Genomic DNA, 17293 nt, shown 5'->3' on the forward strand with positions numbered 1-17293 from the left:
GTGGAATTACTGATACCCAATGATTCTAAAATGCATGGGTAAAATACCCACAACACCAAAAGCTTATCTGGAGCTCTGCATATTGTGTTTTAGTTTGAGTAACCTCAGTATCTAAAGCCCTAAAGTGTAAGAGTTTGTTTTTGTTAACAAAAACATTTGTATTCATGCATAGCTAAGATCACTTGAAAAGAAAAATGTAATATTTTTTTTTTCAAAATACTGGAAAAAACAGCCTTAAACTTTTAGTATCTTTTGTTGACAAAACATGTCATTAATTATGTCAGGGATCACCTTTGTTTGCTTATGTTGATATTATTACTAAATTATAACTTACAACCAAACATTTTCCTGAGTTTTTATTATCTTTAATTAATCCCTTCATAATTCACATCACTAACGAATCTGTTTTCCTCACCATAGACGATGATGAGAGTGACAGTGACAGTGACAGCGACAGCAGTGATGATGAAAAAGAGAAAAAATCCCCAAAGAAGAAAGAACCTGTGAAGAAAACTCCCGAGACTCCAAGAAAAGATCGACCTGACAGTGTTGCAAAGAAATCTTCAACCTGTATTTTGTTGTAAAAAATACTTTTACCAGAAATATTCTGTACATATCAACCAAGTTAGACGTGTACAAAGTCATATATGTTTTCAACAACCTTTAAGTGTCTTTAGATTAACCAATGTACAAAATATATATTTGCTAGTGCAAAGTTGATTATTTTACATATAAAATGGCCGATCAAACTATTGTTGATTTACATTTTCATTCCAATCAAAGTTGAGTTGAAGACAAAAACAAAAACAAATTCTACGGTTTTCAGGGTAATGTTTATTTGTGAAATATAAAACATGTGCTCCAGGTGATAATTGTTTTCCAACATTGTTGATAATTGTTACAGTGTACAGGAACAATGGTTCATGATGCTTTCCTGAATATGGTACATGTGTCAAAAACTGTTTTAAGATTTTAGACGTCCCATTTATATCAATGACAGGCTTCCTCTTGAATTATCTTGCAGCAGCCATTGAGATCTCATCATTGCTTTACGTCATCAAGAAACAGTTTCCTTATGTTTGCAAAATGGCCATTTATTTGCCTTTTTCATCATTCTTCAAGAATGTCCAATAATAATTCAGTCAAATTGAAGGGTGTTACAGTTTAAACATAACATGCATCTCCCAACTTGGATACAATTATCATTGTTAATTTATTGTGGCCAGATTATATACTCTACTTGTTAATGATGGTTTGAGATGAACTGGCTGTATTACCAATAAAAAACAATGATGAATATCTGTGATATTAAAAAGAAGGACATTTTATACTTTCTGTTGATGCCAATGTCATTTTACATGAACATGAGATCTCATTTTCCAGGGGTTACTTAATGACAAGGGGGATAACTCATACTCATGGCATAATCTGTTTTCTTCCTCTGTGACATGTTGTATGAGGAGAAATAGTTTATATCGACTCCGAAGAACCCAAAGATATTAAACTCATAACCCTAAATGTGTCAGTCACACCTACTGTATCAATACTTGACACTCCCGTGCAATAACATTCCAGCAATGTGACCATGATCTTATTGAGTGTCTCATTTTCACCAGGCCTTACTGCTTTGTCTTGTTGTAGCAACCATTCTGCTATTAGTTTACTTTAACTTTTTCATTTCAGCACCAGTGTTATTGATTGAAAACTATCATATTTATCACCAAAAATAACTATGATGCTATACAATTATGGACTATATGAAGTCAATACCTGTTTTATGGACCAAAAAAGCAATATTGTCTAAGGATGAAAATCTTTTCAGTATGCTTGTATAACAATGTTATTTATGGCAGAGATTATTACAGAATTTAGGTAAGCAATACCCACAGCTCAGATGTCTAAAGACCAGGTCAATGAATTGTTGTATGATAATAATTGGATATAAACTTCCCCCCAAATGACCACATTTTATCTTATGAACTCTCCCGAAATAAAGTCCTGATTTTGCAGTTTTGTTTGGCTGTTTCATATGCTCTGACGGACAATTCTATCGTCAGATGAAAGAAAATAGAATAGAATATATATTATACAGAATGTGAAAAGATGGAAATTATATCAATTCATAATTTAGGTATTAATTGTTGCTGAGGAATATTTGAATACAACATTCATTAAAGTTGTTTGTTATTTTTGTTTGTTTTTTACCGATCATCATTCCGAGCTTGAATGGGTAATTTTGAAATTAAAAATCAAACAATGTGCTACTCCATAACCAAAAACAAACTAATATATCAGAATATATTGTTAGTAAATGATCATAACACAAACTGGTGTTCATATCTGATGTCACATTCATTGGTTCATTAATATTTGGATATGTATTGTTTTTATAGTTTATATTAGAATATGTACTGTTTGATATAGTTTATTGACATTTTTTAGCAATTTATGTTTATATTTTTATTTAACTGAGCCGATACAGTAATCAAAGCGCTTCCACAATGTCTCTATAAGTTGATCTAAAAACCAACAATGGATTATTTTTGTATGTCAATTTTGATATTAAAAAAAATCACATTTTCCATTGACAATTTGTTATTTCCATTTGCAATAAAATTATGAAAAGATTATTGTCTGGAAAAAAAGATTTTGAAACTATGGAAATATATCCATTCTTTTATGATATGGAATCGTTTTTCTTTTATAGAGACATACCCTATGATTTTAGGACAAGCACTTTTGTGCGCGTTCAAATCATTTTGCTGTTTCAGTCAAACTCGTACTAATCCGTTTACCAGTTTTCAAGAAGTATCTATAGTGAAGATTTCTTTAGGTTAGAAAATGATTAGTTGACTAAAACAAGACAAAATCAATATTTTGCGATCAGATCTGCAATATGACCAATCATCTGTAGCCACTAGATTTGTTTCTTTCGGTTATATATCCCAACTGGTTAAACGTAACTATTACAAGTTTGTTTGAGAAAAGCTGTGGCTCACTAGTGGTTTGTGTGAATTATTAGTTAGTTATGTGTCAAATATTAATTATCAACTTTTCTTTATTATGGGGAGTATGGTTTCAGAGATGTTTCTCCAAACTCAGCATCTATAAATGTCTGTTTGTGAAAATGTGTTGCATTTCACCTTTCATTCAAGAAACATCTATAATGACAAATGTAATTTGAACATTAAAATGAATCGATAATATTACTTTTAGGTGGTTTTACATGTTCATTCATGTGATGGTAAGTCAATGAAATCTTGGCTATATGATTCAACCCTATCACAACAGAAACAGGTCAAATTAACAATAAAAGGACCAATCTGAAAAATGTGAAATGATTTTTAATTTTGTTAACTTTGCTTCGAATGAATGAAACATCTCTGAAATCGTTAATAGTGACTAGTACTAACAAAAGTACAAATGCTTCTGATAATGTCCCTACACACTTCACCAACATCACCAACCGTTGGCTATGTTTGGTAATCTATCATAGAAAGGCTTATTGTTATTACTTCAGTATGAAACATGTTCAGTTTACAAAGAGGGTTTAGAATATCACAGTTGTGCAGTACCAAGAGGGGGCCATGATACACTATATGGAGGGTGTGTTCACCAACATGCTATAACAAACAGTTAACTTATAAACCATTTTGGAACCGACAGATTAGTGTTGTTACCCTTACTAGTAAAGACCTGGAACCAAATTATTTTTTTATTTATTTTTTTTTATGATAAATTTGGAAGAGTTATTGAAATTGACAGTGTTGTGTATATCTTCCCAAGGCAAGGGAGTTAACTAGGCTGGAATCTCTAGGCTTGATCGTAGCACCACCAGTGGCTATTATGAGTTATGTCCCTTCTATGTCCCTCCTATTGACCAATCTGATCCACACTCATTTAACTTGCATTTGCTTCAAAACGGTGGCACCAACCAAGATGATCTGATCGATAGTGAAAATCTACATTCGCGAAGTGCATCAAATGACATGAGCAAGATGAAACATTTGGAGAAATATCTGTTGACTGCCGAGTTGGCAGTACACATGCTTTGAAAATCCTGCAATCGACTGACATCTGCACAACAGACTATGGACCAGATGTTGATTTCGTTACACGATTTGATTGGCCTATCCATAGACTCATTAGTCCAGCCAAAACATAATTCCAGGCTATTTCGGCAAGAATGGAAACTGGACTTTCATAGTCAGTTAACTCCCTTGCTTTGTGTTGTGTACAGCATGTTGTAGAAGTACATTGTAGAGAGACCTTAGATTAAACCTCCTTACTGAGTTGGGTCCAGCATTTTGGAAAAGAAGGGGTGCACGTAATACCGCAAACACGAAGTTGATGTAGCCAAAGGTGTCTGAAAAAGGTGCACACACTGCGACACCCTGCAACACCCTGCAACATCCTCCTTCACCCCTCTGCTGGTACTTATACATATTACAGCTGATGTTGCTGGCACCCCCTCCCCTCTTGGTTCTCACACGGCCCTGTAACATGTATATGTGAGAACAGATGTATTAGAATTGCCTTGCTGGGTTGACATGTTAGGCAGGAAGTGCTTTAGAGTGTTATATCTAGATGTGTGATATTATGAGTGTTGAGAAGAAAATTCTAAAAGGGTTAACTGACGCATGTCAAGTTGTCAAAATTTGACATGAAAAATCTTACCAATAAAGTATGGTAACAGTTTTCAAGATTTGAAGGAATGTGTTGAACATGTCAACCAGTCTACCCCTTTAGGATTTTCAATATGAGGTTGTCACTTTACTCCAAGAATAATTAATGAGAAATGATCCCAAATACATATAGATTACCTTCGATGATTGATCTTGTGAAAAAAAACAAAAAAACTTGACAAACACCTTCCTATAATCATTAGAAATCTCTGCTGAAAGCAAAGTTTCTAGTTTGATGTTTCTTTCAAACCATGAGTATGGTGTGTGGCCCAATGGATCATGTGTTATCTACCCATACAGACAGTCTGGGTTTGATTCCAAAGATTCTGTTTATTGTCATGATATGTTCATGTAGTGGCAGGTCAGACAATTACACATGCAAGTTTAGAGGGAACATGGTTTAACTTCAGATGGTGTATATCAAGTACTTGAAACAATTTAGAAAAAAACAAAAACATGTTTTGTCTATTTCGCCATCATTTCTCTCTTCCAACATCCCATTCATGACAACAACAAAAATGAATTTGTTACTTTCCATGTTTTGTTTTTGCTTTACCTAAGAGAATAGAATAGAATTATCAAACAATTTGGTGTAGTTCTGAACCAAATGTTTATAACCAAAAAGACTGATCAAGTCTTTGAAAGGCATTTAGAACTGATACACCTTAGGAAGAGAATTTATGGATGTCAACTTCTTTATTATGAGGATCACAACGTTTCGGAGTATATGCTTACTCCTTCATCAGGTGAATGAAGATGACATCCATAAATGTACTCTCTGATAGAAATTTACTGAAAAAATTTCAAATGATGGTTGTAAAATCTAGAACTGTACTCAAAGATAAAATCGGTAGAAGTCCATATTCGCGAAAAAATAGATTTATACAAGATAAAACAATCATTTCAGGATTCCGAAAACTAATTGTTACCAATCATCTAATGACAGCACTTCATTGGCTGTAGTGAACCCTCTTCAAATTCAGCCAGACTGAGGATTAAGCGAACTAGAACTTTGACTGATCCCTTGTTAAGGTTTTCTCCATTTAAACGTAGATTTCTTGGAGTATTGTGGTAACATGATGCAATGAACACTGCCACAACCTACGTCATGTGATCGTGATGGGAGGTGACTCAACTGCTTGTCAAAGCAAGGCTGTGATACAGATGTATATATTTTACACTTTCACCTTCATTTCAAAAATCATACTACTCCTCTACTTAGACTGAATATGCCTAAGACTTTGTCCAACATACAAAATAGAACAGAAGAATGTATTTTTTTCGAGTAGGGTTTCACTGGTAAAGGCCATACACTCACCAGTGTGTTTACACATTTTGATGGTTTTATTTATATATTATATAATATTATATCATGAAATAGACGTTATTGTTTTGCAGAAGTGTTGCTTTAGACTGAATGTTATAAACTAGATTTAAGATGAAAACATAATGTTATTGACCAGTTAAAACTAATTTTGAGTGAATATTGTTGTTGGTATTTTGTTAGATATATTATCTATTAGACATGTTTTTCTGTTAGATTCTTTATTTCTCTGGTGTGACTGACCTTTATTGTTTATGGGGGGCCTTAAGTACATACTTGGCACTGGCATTGTTCCCTTTACTGTATATGGCTATTGTTTAACCGTTTTGCTAATGACACCAAAACCAATCCTCATCATTTTATTTCAGAATATTTTAAAGGATTCAAAGTACCATTTTCCAGCCAAATGCTGAACTTTGTCATGAGAATCGTGAAGTCATTATATTGTCCATGTTTATACCTATTGTTATACTATATGTCAAAACTACGTTTCTATTAGGCTTTAAGCAATTTCCTTTTAAGGAGTGAATAATACAGTTATTTTCATATATAAAACATAATATACAAACATGTAATTGTTTATAAATTGTTTGAAGAGATCCATGGTAAATGCTCGCACACCGCAGTTGTGATTTTATATTCAAATCATCAAGCAACACTGTGTTGAGACAGATTGTTGCTTTGTTTCAGAATGCTGATCGTCTTCAAAGCTTAATTCACTCAGGATAGTCAATTTGTTACTTGTCATAATTTGCTGTACATATAAGATTATATGTTTTACATGTGTTTAATTATCAAAAAGATGAATAATTTTTCATGAACAAATATCCAAATGAAGTGTGTTAGTATTTTTAGGTATATTTACAGAAGTACCTTTTTTGTACCTTACACATATTTCCCTCTTGGTCAAAGTGGCACTTGTTAATAATCAACAATTATTTATTTAAGATCAACTCCGGTACCAAAAACATGCACTACTTCCCGCTAAATTGCATTTAAGTAAGAATCTACTTTCTACTGAAAAGTAAATCTATTCTAAGATGAAAATTAGAAGATGTCGTACACCAAGTGTAGTATTTAAGGGACTTTGGAGTAAGAAATACACAAATTGATGCAATGGACAAAGTGTGAGCTATTTTATTGTTGAAATATAAATCAAATACTTGTCTTAGTTACAGAAAAACAATCAATTTGGTCACACAGGGATGGTTGTTAAAAGTTGGGGGTTAATTTGGGAAAGAAAGTCTGTAATCAATGGACGTAGCCATGGATATGATTGTACATAAACTTGCATGTAAATAGCTTCCCACTGTATGAATTGAATAACTTGTTGAACTGTTTTCCTGTTTTCCGTCCATAGAGATTAAACAACTTATGTGTTTAATAGCAAGATGTTATTTTGGTTGAGAATTTACAGAATTGTTGAAATTGTTTCATAGTCAAATTGTCGAGGAGACCTACGTGGAGAGAAGATGTGCTGGATTATTCAAGAGATGGGTAGGAGTTGCTATGGCAACCGTTAAGTTGTTGTTTCCAGTGGTGATTGCATCTTGTATGGTAGGTTTTCAAGATCAAATTCGGTGAAATAAGGAGACAACATGAAAAATGTTTGAAGTGGTTCAATAAATCTCTAGCACATGAAATAAAATCTTGTTTGACATAATAATAAGCTTCTGTTTTTTCTGTGTTCCAGTAAAGTTTCAAATGTTAATGTGTTAAGCAGGTCTATGAGTAATACTCCTTCAGGCGGCAGCATGTCAACGTCAACTATCTAGTGTATCTTTATGATAAATAACCTGCACCCACTTGTGCTATAGCTTTGTTTTCAGTCTGATTAGATAGCTGTCCAGGGTTCTTTTCATAGTGGGGGCACGGATGGCCCAGTCGTCTAAGGCACCGCAACTCGCTGTGCAGAGTTCCGTCCCTTGGGCACGTCAGAAACCTATGATTATGGGTTCAAATCCCGGTTCGCCCTGATTATGTTTCTAGGTTTGGCAGCATCATACCCATGTTCCTGGTTTTCACCGAAGTGGTAAACGTCACTCACTCTTTTAATTCCAGATATAGAATACCAAACAACCTCCTGTGTAATACCAATTTTATATAACAAGTGAATAGTTCTGGTATCTGATGAGCGAAAGCTTGTCAGATACCAGAACTATTTACAAGTTTAATGAAATCGGTACTACAGGGGAGTGAGTTTAGTATTTTATTTAGTACTTGCCGTTTATGATTTAAAAAAAATAAAATTCACTGTCATGTGTGAATAGGCAGACATCTACGCAATGCACAGCTTACTCCAATTGAGTTTAACAGAATCATACTTCAAACACATGAAAAGTTGATACTTATTAACTTAATCCCATACAACGGCCCACCTTTAGAATTCAGGGGTCCATTCCACGAAGTTATAATCGTAGCACTGCAGTTATCGTAACTCCAGTACTTTAACATAGACTTACAACTGTCATTGTGCTATGATTGCCTTGTGGAACGGGGCCCTGCACCACAAAGATTACAATCACATCACAATGTCCTATGAGTAATATGTGGAATTTTGTTACAAATTCCACTGGCGAAATAATGCCATGTGACGTCAGCCTAGCAACAGGGTTGCTGGGGTCATCGAGTGTGCATAAGCTCCTCTCAGTGACCTATAATCTCTACACGCAATGTCACTGAAAAAGCCCAAACAAAGTTGAGAGTTTTCAATATTTGTCAGTAAAACTAGTTCCAACAGTACAGTGTACATAAGCATGCACTTTGGTATTACACAATGTTTAATATAGCTATATGTTTATTAAACGGGGCATCTCTTCACGGGCGAATAATAAAATGAAGATACAGTGCACTGGTTAATTGAGGATGCTTCCCTACCAAGTCATACCATGTTTGTGAGTGGAGGGAAAACCCAACACATTTACAATCTGGCGCATTACAAATGGACTTATCATTTATTAATATTAGAAAACCTGAGATTGATAATTTGAGTAATATTCCATGCCATCCACATCAATCAACCAAGTCACCAAGCCTGACCAAAAAAATCCAAATCAATCACCTCTAACAACCAGCAGCAATGGTGGGGCCCTTTTCTAAGTGTGCATGGGGCAGCTTCTTGGTAGAGGGGAACAGTGAATATGGTCTATTATCATGCTGTAAAAAGAGCTCTTGTGGCCAATGTTTTGTAGGATAAAGGCGTCATGGTTATGTTTGACAGTACATATACTACCCAAAAGAAGTTACAGAACACACAATGGCATGACAGATTAACTAGAGTAATATGAAAGAATTGGGTTTTCTTTAACATCTTTTGAGCAGAATACTTCAATATAACCTAGCTATGCGATAAATCACAAAGAACAATAAAGAACAAAATGTATATTTCACAGACAGAACATTGTTCTATCATGAAGTCATTTCTGGAGATTCGAAACATGCGCTCGCAAGTTGAAGACGTCGTAATTTGGACAACATTATTTTTGAGAGAGAAGTGTCTAATGAGTTGTTCCCCATAGATGTGGCTGGGCAATGCAGATAAATGCAATGGCCGAAAGATCGCTTCTGAAAGCAGGAGAGATATGACAATCGGTATTGGGAGAAAAGGTACAGATAATCGACATGAAAATTGTGAGAATATGCAGGAAAAAACAAACTTAACCCACTGTTCATAAAATTGACTTGACTATTCAGGAAGTCATCCTTATTCAAGTATGGGTAAATATTTTGAAAGCGTGTACTTTTAAATAACATTCTTATGATTTATTCTCCCTGCAGTGTTTTATTGTACAATAAACACAACATTTCTTACATATGTATAAATATGTAACAGATAGCTCACCAGTAATGGCAGTGAAGTATTCACTCACACAGACCGAGGCAGACAATTCAGTGTATCCCCTGGTGTATATCCACCGATATATCACTCAACACAGCTTCATGCTTAAATACTTTCCACATTTTATTACAAAGTATAAACATGACCTTTTGTGTCCAATAAAATATACGAGATATTCATATAAACATATAATATCATACAGATGGTAAATAATTCAACAAAAATTCCTGTTTTATCAAGGTTAGCAGGTACTTCAAAGACCTCACTTCCAGACTTCAATGACAGTGGGACAACTCACAGTTATCACACTAATTTCAAACATAGTACCAGCATCATGACATACCTTTATGCAATGTTTTTTCTAGTTACAGAATCAAGAACACTTTCAATGAGGTTCACTCAGTGTCTGAAATCACTGCCTACCCGCCTGCCTGCAGCTGGTAACCTTTCTGTCGGCTGTCTGAAACTTTCCCCCACCTGCCCACCTGTCTGGCATATAATTTTAAGACTACTTACATATTCAATGTGATCATAACTTCTCCTAGATTTTCATTTTTGCGATATTTCAACGGAATCTAGAAGATTTGATTTGTCTCTTATATTTTTGCGATTTTTCAATATTTATAATGTTTGAATACGGGTAAGCAACACTTTGGGTCACCTGCCCAACTGTCTTGTTGGGTTTTAAAATTATTTCAAACCCTGGGTTCATTGTTCACTGATACAGCTTGATCAGTTAATATGATTTGGAGGTACTCAAAATGTCATTACAGTAATTGAACAGATCATTACAAATGTCCCTGATCATGTACACCCTGAACAAACCAAGGAGCATATACAAATGTGAAGCCTTAAACCCGAAAGTTAAATGTTTAACCTCACAGTGTCTTCTTGGGTGTCACGATACGCCTCCCACGTATCGATACCTATCGTAATAAGTCACAATTCCATTCATATCACCATAATACCATAGGCGGATCCAGGGGATTTTGAGGATTTTGTTATTGGACCCCTTCCTTTTTAAAAATGCTGGATCCACCCTAGAACACTTTTACCGATATATGAAAGTTTCCATGATCCATGATCCTGAGTAACAAGAGGTTGCTGCTTCCAGCCAGATTGTGTCACATGACTCACATAGTACATGCAATCAGATGTAGCAACAAGTAATGGTTGTCAGGCAGAGTAAACTTTGTAAATATTTCTTTTTGAAAGTCAACACAGAAATAAAAACATAACCTGATATAAGAGTTGGCGCACCATATATCACATTGTCTGGTGTAAATTCATGATGCATCATTACGTCTGTGAATTATGACACCCCTACTGCCAACACCTCAGGAGTGACGAAGGGTGTCCCTCTGCCGAACACATTGTTTGACAGAAGTAGCATGGTAAGTGAAACTGCAATATTCCAGCTACATTTATATCACAATGACTGACAATAATCCAGTCTGGACCAAGCAAATGAGCAATGTACTACAATATACCACTGGCCCCAGAAACTTTTTCTACGCTCAAATGAATTATTGTTTGTTTGTTTGATGTTTAAGGCCGCACTCAGCAATATTCCAGCCATATGACGGCGGTCTATAAAAAGTCCAGTCTGTACCAGACAATCCAGTGATTGTCATCACGAGCATCGATCTATGCAATTAGGATACGATGACATGTATCAACCAAGTCAGCGGGCCTGACCACCCGATCCCGTTACTTGCCTCTTACGACAAGCATAGGCGCCTTTCACTGCAAACGTGGGCTGCTGAAGACCTATTCTACCCCGGATCTGTTAAGTGGTGGATCGTTGCTGACAAATGAATTATTGTACACAAATTGATGGGATGGCTATATACCAGAACAGGCAAAGCAGAAGTGACACACTTATCCAATTATATTTACCAGTAATATTGAACCTGTAAATATAGGGTTCTTGAAGACATAGTCATATTCTGCTGTCAATCAGTCATGTGAAGGTCATATGAACAAAATCGGAAAATATCTAGATCTCAGTCTTGAAACAGTGTTTATTTCATTTCCTAGCAATCTGGTCTACTGACCCAGGTGACATTTTATTGCCATGTTCTATGAGTCTAAAAATTCATAGTGATAAATGGCTTCTCACAAGAATAGATTTTCACTTTTATTAATGGGTGATAAGGTTATGTCTTTCAATTTAACATTGTAAGCATGGAATAAACGGGCAAGGCTGCTGAAATAAATAATTGACAGAACTTGTTAGTTGTCTGACATTGTTTCGTGCGACACTCTCACGCCGTGTAATTTCAAATGATTCCTGAGTAGTATCCCTTGTTACATGAGGGAATAGTGAGGGAGTGATTATTGCTTAACGCCACATCAGCAATCCTGCAGCTATTTGTGGCAATCAGGGAACAGTAAACAGAGGTGAAATATTACACGAATAAATAGGAGCATTATCACCCATTCTCCACATACAAACTTCCATTTAACTCAAAGACTGAGGAATCTACAATCCAGCCATAGAAACGAACATTTTTAGTCAACTCATCCGAATAATGATAAGATAGCAAAATCCTTTAAACGGCAATTTTCTACTAGTCCCTATGATACTAACTATAGGGCAGTTTGGCGAGGACAATAGAACAAGTGCCAGTTTCTATCACTGAAACAAGTGCCATAGATCATGTGTCAAGCCATCAGTTCTGCATTATTGAAATAACCCTCATGTAGGCAACATGGGTACCAGTCATTCCATATTTACAGACACAATTTGAACAGAGCCAATGTAGAGAATATTCTCCTGATATTCTACAGCTGGAATGACTATCTAAACAATACCATCCTCAATTGTTTATCCTAATTTGATTCTCAGGTGCATTCTGCAATAACAAGTTAACTCTATAAATACCAGTGTCACATTTCACACGACACAGCCTCCCCAGTCTCTGGACTTGACTCTAACTCAACACAGACGGTCCAGATGTGGCCTGGAGATCTCCGTCGACTACTGTATCACATATTATCACAGCTAACTTGGTTATTTTTTCTTTTTCATTTCTTCTTTCACTTCATTCATTCCTTCTTTCAACTCTTTGGTAAACGTGTTTCGAAAGTTTTCAAACTTCTGCCCAGAGTTTTTGGCTTCCTGCTGCAGTTTATTCACGACGTCTGCTTCTTGCATCTTCTCAAGACTCTGCAGACCTGACAACATCATAAAATAACTATGCTCAGCTGAACCATACAAAATGTACTAGATTAAGGCATGGACTAGTTGCTGAAGTCACAAACTGTACTTGGGACAACTCAAGAATGGTAAAGAATACTAAAGATTTTTTTGTTTGGTTTTGTTGTTTAAAGCCGCACTCAGCAATATTCCAGCAATATGACGGCGGTCTGTAAATAATCAAGTCTGGACCAGACAATCTAGTGATTGACATCAAGTGCATCGATCCACGCAATTGTGATCGATTACATGTATCAACCAAGTCAGCCTGACCACCCGATCCCGGGGCAAGCATGCATTGCTGAACACCTATTCTACCCCGGATCTTCACAGGTCGAATACTAATGACAATAATGTCACTTACTGAATGAGTGGGTCAGCAAATAGTTACAGTTGCTATGACCTATAAACAAAGCTGAATTCCATCACATTTTCAGAACATGTTTCCTTTCCTCAATGTAAATGTCATGGACAGCACATGAACAGAAGGTTTGGCAGGAATAAGAATGGTTCCAGGAACACCTTAAATTTTCAGGAAAATACTACATGAGTTTTTCAGTTGGATAATTAACATGAAATGTCCATATTTTGCATGGTTGGAAGACTTTCTCTCTGTACTCACCAGCTTCCTTCCCTCTGTGTAGTACATATGCTGTTAACTGTGCAGCTCTTCGTATAGGGTAGCTCTCTGCAAGCTGAACATAAAGAGAGACAGTCAGTGTTTAGAACTGTATGCTGTTTTCATATTGTTGTTACGTCAGTAAGTATACATCCACAATTATCCTGAGTATTATCATAATTATATCTCCATTCTATCTATCTTCTATATGAATATATATATATGCATCTTCCCAAGGCTAGAGTCCAGTTTCCAACCTTGCTAAACGAGGCTTGAATTTCCAGGCACCACCAGCGCTTATGTGCCTCTTATTGACCAATAAAATTCCACATCTCATATCACTTGCATTTGCTTCAAGCAAAAAGGCGTGCCCTTTTAAGATGATCTGATCGATAATCAAGATCTATATTGTAACAAAACAGGTCTTACACAAACTTGAGCACCTTGTTAAAAAAACTGAGAAGATTTGCAAAATATCTGTTGACACCAAGTTGGTGGTACACATGTTTTGCAAATCCTGCAATTGACCAAAATCTGCACGGCATTGGCCATGTTCCTTATGATCCGAATGTTGATTTTGTTCTGCGATTTTGATAGTACTATGCACAGACTTGTTAGTCCAGACAAAATATAACTCAGAAATTCGGCAAGGGTGGAAACTGGACTTTTATAGTCAGTTAACTCCCTTGCCTCAGGAAGATGTATTCTAATACAGTAGAACACGGATATAACGAACTGATTTCTCTGGTCCCTTGTAGTTCGTTATATCCGTGTTCTACTGTATGACAAATATCCTGGAGTCATTTGCCTTACAGCCTCGTTTTGAGCCTGATTCGACTTTAGCTGAGCCGAAAATAGCTGTTCAATCAAGTTACAGCCATGAGTGCGGGAAATCCTGTGGTAATAACGCTGGTTATAACTCATATGAGAGCTGGAGATTGTAACTTGCTTCCAAAATGAAGATAAGGTGGCGAATGGTTCCAGGATATTTAACAAAATAGAATGGAGACATAACATACTGGACAGTGGAGGATATGGAGCATAGGAAGCTTACACATTATACCAGAGCTGGATAGATCCTGAAAGTAAATACATATTTGTTTTAAGTAGAGAATAACATAACAAGCTATGGATATTCATGGATTCTGGACACACTGCTTGGCACCTGACAGCTGAAGTTCACTTGATATACTTTCAGCTGTCCCATAGAAAGTGTTCATAGTCATCCATCTATACTATGTTTGAATATCTGACTTGGAGGAGAAATAATAACGATGCAAGGCAGATTTGTTTTTGCTCTTAGTAAGTTTACAAACCTTTTGCACCACTTGCTCATTTTGCATCAGATATCTGAAACAAGAAAAGAAGTCATGATATCAAATAAAACTTGGGAGTCTTGTCTGTGAATGATATGAACTTAAGTGAGGGACTGCTTGAGTGACTGTTTCTTCTGTAGCAGGGATACAATGTGACATAATCTGCCAGGTCTAACATTGTTTCAATTTCATTAAAATCAGATGCTACAATGTGTAAGTTATATACAACAAGCATGATCTGCATCAACATGGGGGAAAGGGTAGTAAGAGAGCTGTATTTGTACATATTGATTGTAACATGAACACAAGGCCACCTTCCTGTAATAAAGTCCAGAGATTGATTGTCTCATCTCTCCACTGATAATTAGTATAACGAAACATAGGGGGAGCTCATGATCACTGGGTACTATGACTAAAGGGGTCATTGTTGGCATGGGTGCCACAGATATATATCCCCGATACATTTCTGTATACAGAACCGGTATACAGAAATGTACCCTAGCCTAAATCAGAATACCGTATTCGACATAATAAGCGCCCCGCTCTAATAAGCGCATACGGCGATATTTGCTGATATATTGGCTAGTGAACAATCCCAATTAGCACCCCTTCCGATTGATCAATGTACACAAGACGTAATTATTCGTGTATAATACGCACTTGTTGGTTATATGCACCCTTAATTATGGGCAATTAAATTCTGGAAAATATATCTGTCTTGTATGATACGCACATACTTTTCTTTTGTATCATTTCAGGTTGTCAGCACAAACTATGAAATTTACAATCTTTCAACTCACCAAAATTATATTAAAATAAAAGCCCCTTATTTCTAATTTTGAAAGTGTCCCGTCGAATACGTTACTAAACGATACCCTAAACAGCCAAATTCCTCAACCCACAACTGATAACGGTTCATGTTGTAGTTCTGGTTTGCCTGATGACGAGTGAGTGAGTGAGTGAGTTGGGTTTAACGCCGCTTTTAACATTATTCCAGTCATATCACGGCGTGTCAGCTTAATGTGGGAGGAAAGCCCGAAGTGATGCAGGTCTCAGACGTTTACCACTTCGGTGAAACCCACGAGCACGGGTATGGTGCTGACAAACCTAGAAACATAATCGGGGCGAACCGGGATTCGAACCCACAATCATAGGTTTCCGGCGTGCCCAAGGGACGCAACTCTGCACAGCGAATCGCGGCGCCTTAGACGACTGGGCCACCCGTGCCCCCTGCCTGATGACGAGTGCATGATCATGATGATGGATAATGCTGTCTTCAAATCTTCGAATATTTGAAATATGTACGTACGTCACGGTGTTTGCTCGTTTTTTATATATAGCAGACTGAAAAGTATCTAATACAACAGAATGACAGTTCCAATCCATTTATGGTAAGGAAACACAAAGAGAGAAAAATCTACAATGTGTACTGCCATATGCACGATATGTTGAATTTTAACATGGTTTGGCATCCAGGATGCGTTGCATCGTCAGATCATAGGTTTTCGGATGGCCATGTTTATCGTGATTACTCGCGCTTGACAGGGGGTGTAGCATCACAGACATTGTAAATACTCAGATAATAGCTTGTTTTTAAGTGAAAGTTGTCTTATAAAAGTGAATGAAGTGTTTTACAGTTGTTCATGTGATTAGAGAGAAAAATAAAAATGTTTCGTAAGCATCCCAAAACCCAAAACATATGTACGCGTTCAAGGAACCGGTTCAGCACATTGCGTAATACGGCCTGTGGCGGAATGGACTCATAGGTTACCTTTCTGTAATTGGATTTTGGCTAGGGTTCATTTCTGTATACAGAAACGTAACTGGGGTGCATCTCTATAGTACCTGTGCCAACAACGACCCCTTCAGCGGTACAATGGCCACCACAAACTTATATAACAGGCACCACAAACTTATAACAGGCACAACATCGTTATTGTGACTTCATATTTTCTTAATTCGTCAAGACCTTCACAACATCTAGGACTGACCCAACTTGATCCAGTACTCCCTAAAGCTTAGTCAAAACACTTAATCAACAAATTAATTATTACACCTTATGATTAGGCCTATAAAACAGCTGGCAAATCCAGTCATATCACAACAAACAGCTAGCCAAGCGAATTAAACAAATTAAAAGAAACCTTAATAGAGCTCTGAGAGGCATCCTGGTGCTGGGATTACGTAATGATGAAAAGCGTTCCCGAATATAAGTTTACATAATGTGTCACGTCTTCCTTTTCACTCTCAAGTCGGTTCGGGTCGACCCGAGTTGCTTGAAACACTAAAACGGTAGTGGACACTTTCGA

At 36.4% G+C, this 17293-nt stretch overlaps 2 protein-coding genes across 3 annotated transcripts in view; one reads left to right on the plus strand and one right to left on the minus strand.

The window, feature by feature from the left end:
• Window positions 1-7663, plus strand: part of LOC139463945 (kinesin-like protein KIF28P) — a 53355-nt gene extending 45692 nt beyond the window's left edge. The window contains exon 24 of one of the 2 annotated variants that reach the window (XM_071245409.1): window positions 421-7663. In XM_071245409.1, coding sequence (XP_071101510.1) covers window positions 421-584 — 164 coding nt within the window. In that variant the 3' untranslated portion in view covers window positions 585-7663. The remainder of the gene's footprint in view (window positions 1-420) is intronic. The other variant, XM_071245410.1, reaches the window with a different exon arrangement.
• Window positions 7664-11851: 4188 nt separating this feature from the next.
• LOC139463488 (protein NCBP2AS2 homolog) lies at window positions 11852-17293 on the minus strand. Its single transcript, XM_071244760.1, has 4 exons — window positions 17129-17293; window positions 14985-15018; window positions 13672-13744; window positions 11852-13027 (listed from the first exon to the last, which is right to left on the minus strand). The coding sequence occupies exons 1-4, from the start codon at window positions 17149-17151 to the stop codon at window positions 12864-12866; spliced, it is 294 nt and encodes a 97-aa protein (XP_071100861.1). The 5' UTR covers window positions 17152-17293; the 3' UTR covers window positions 11852-12863.

This window comes from Haliotis cracherodii, unplaced genomic scaffold (genome assembly GCF_022045235.1).
Source record: "Haliotis cracherodii isolate W230 unplaced genomic scaffold, xgHalCrac1.p SCAF_16, whole genome shotgun sequence".
NCBI lineage: Eukaryota > Metazoa > Mollusca > Gastropoda > Lepetellida > Haliotidae > Haliotis > Haliotis cracherodii.

Bases quoted from the DNA above. Each gene is read 5' to 3' on its own strand.
- LOC139463488 (XM_071244760.1), bottom strand. From the start codon at position 17,151: ATGCCTCTCAGAGCTCTATTAAG. The intron at 15,019-17,128 runs GTTTCTTTTAAT...TTCTTGTTTCAG, and splicing joins CCTCTCAGAGCTCTATTAAG to ATATCTGATGCAAAATGAGC. The intron at 13,745-14,984 runs GTTTGTAAACTT...CTTTATGTTCAG, and splicing joins ATGAGCAAGTGGTGCAAAAG to CTTGCAGAGAGCTACCCTAT.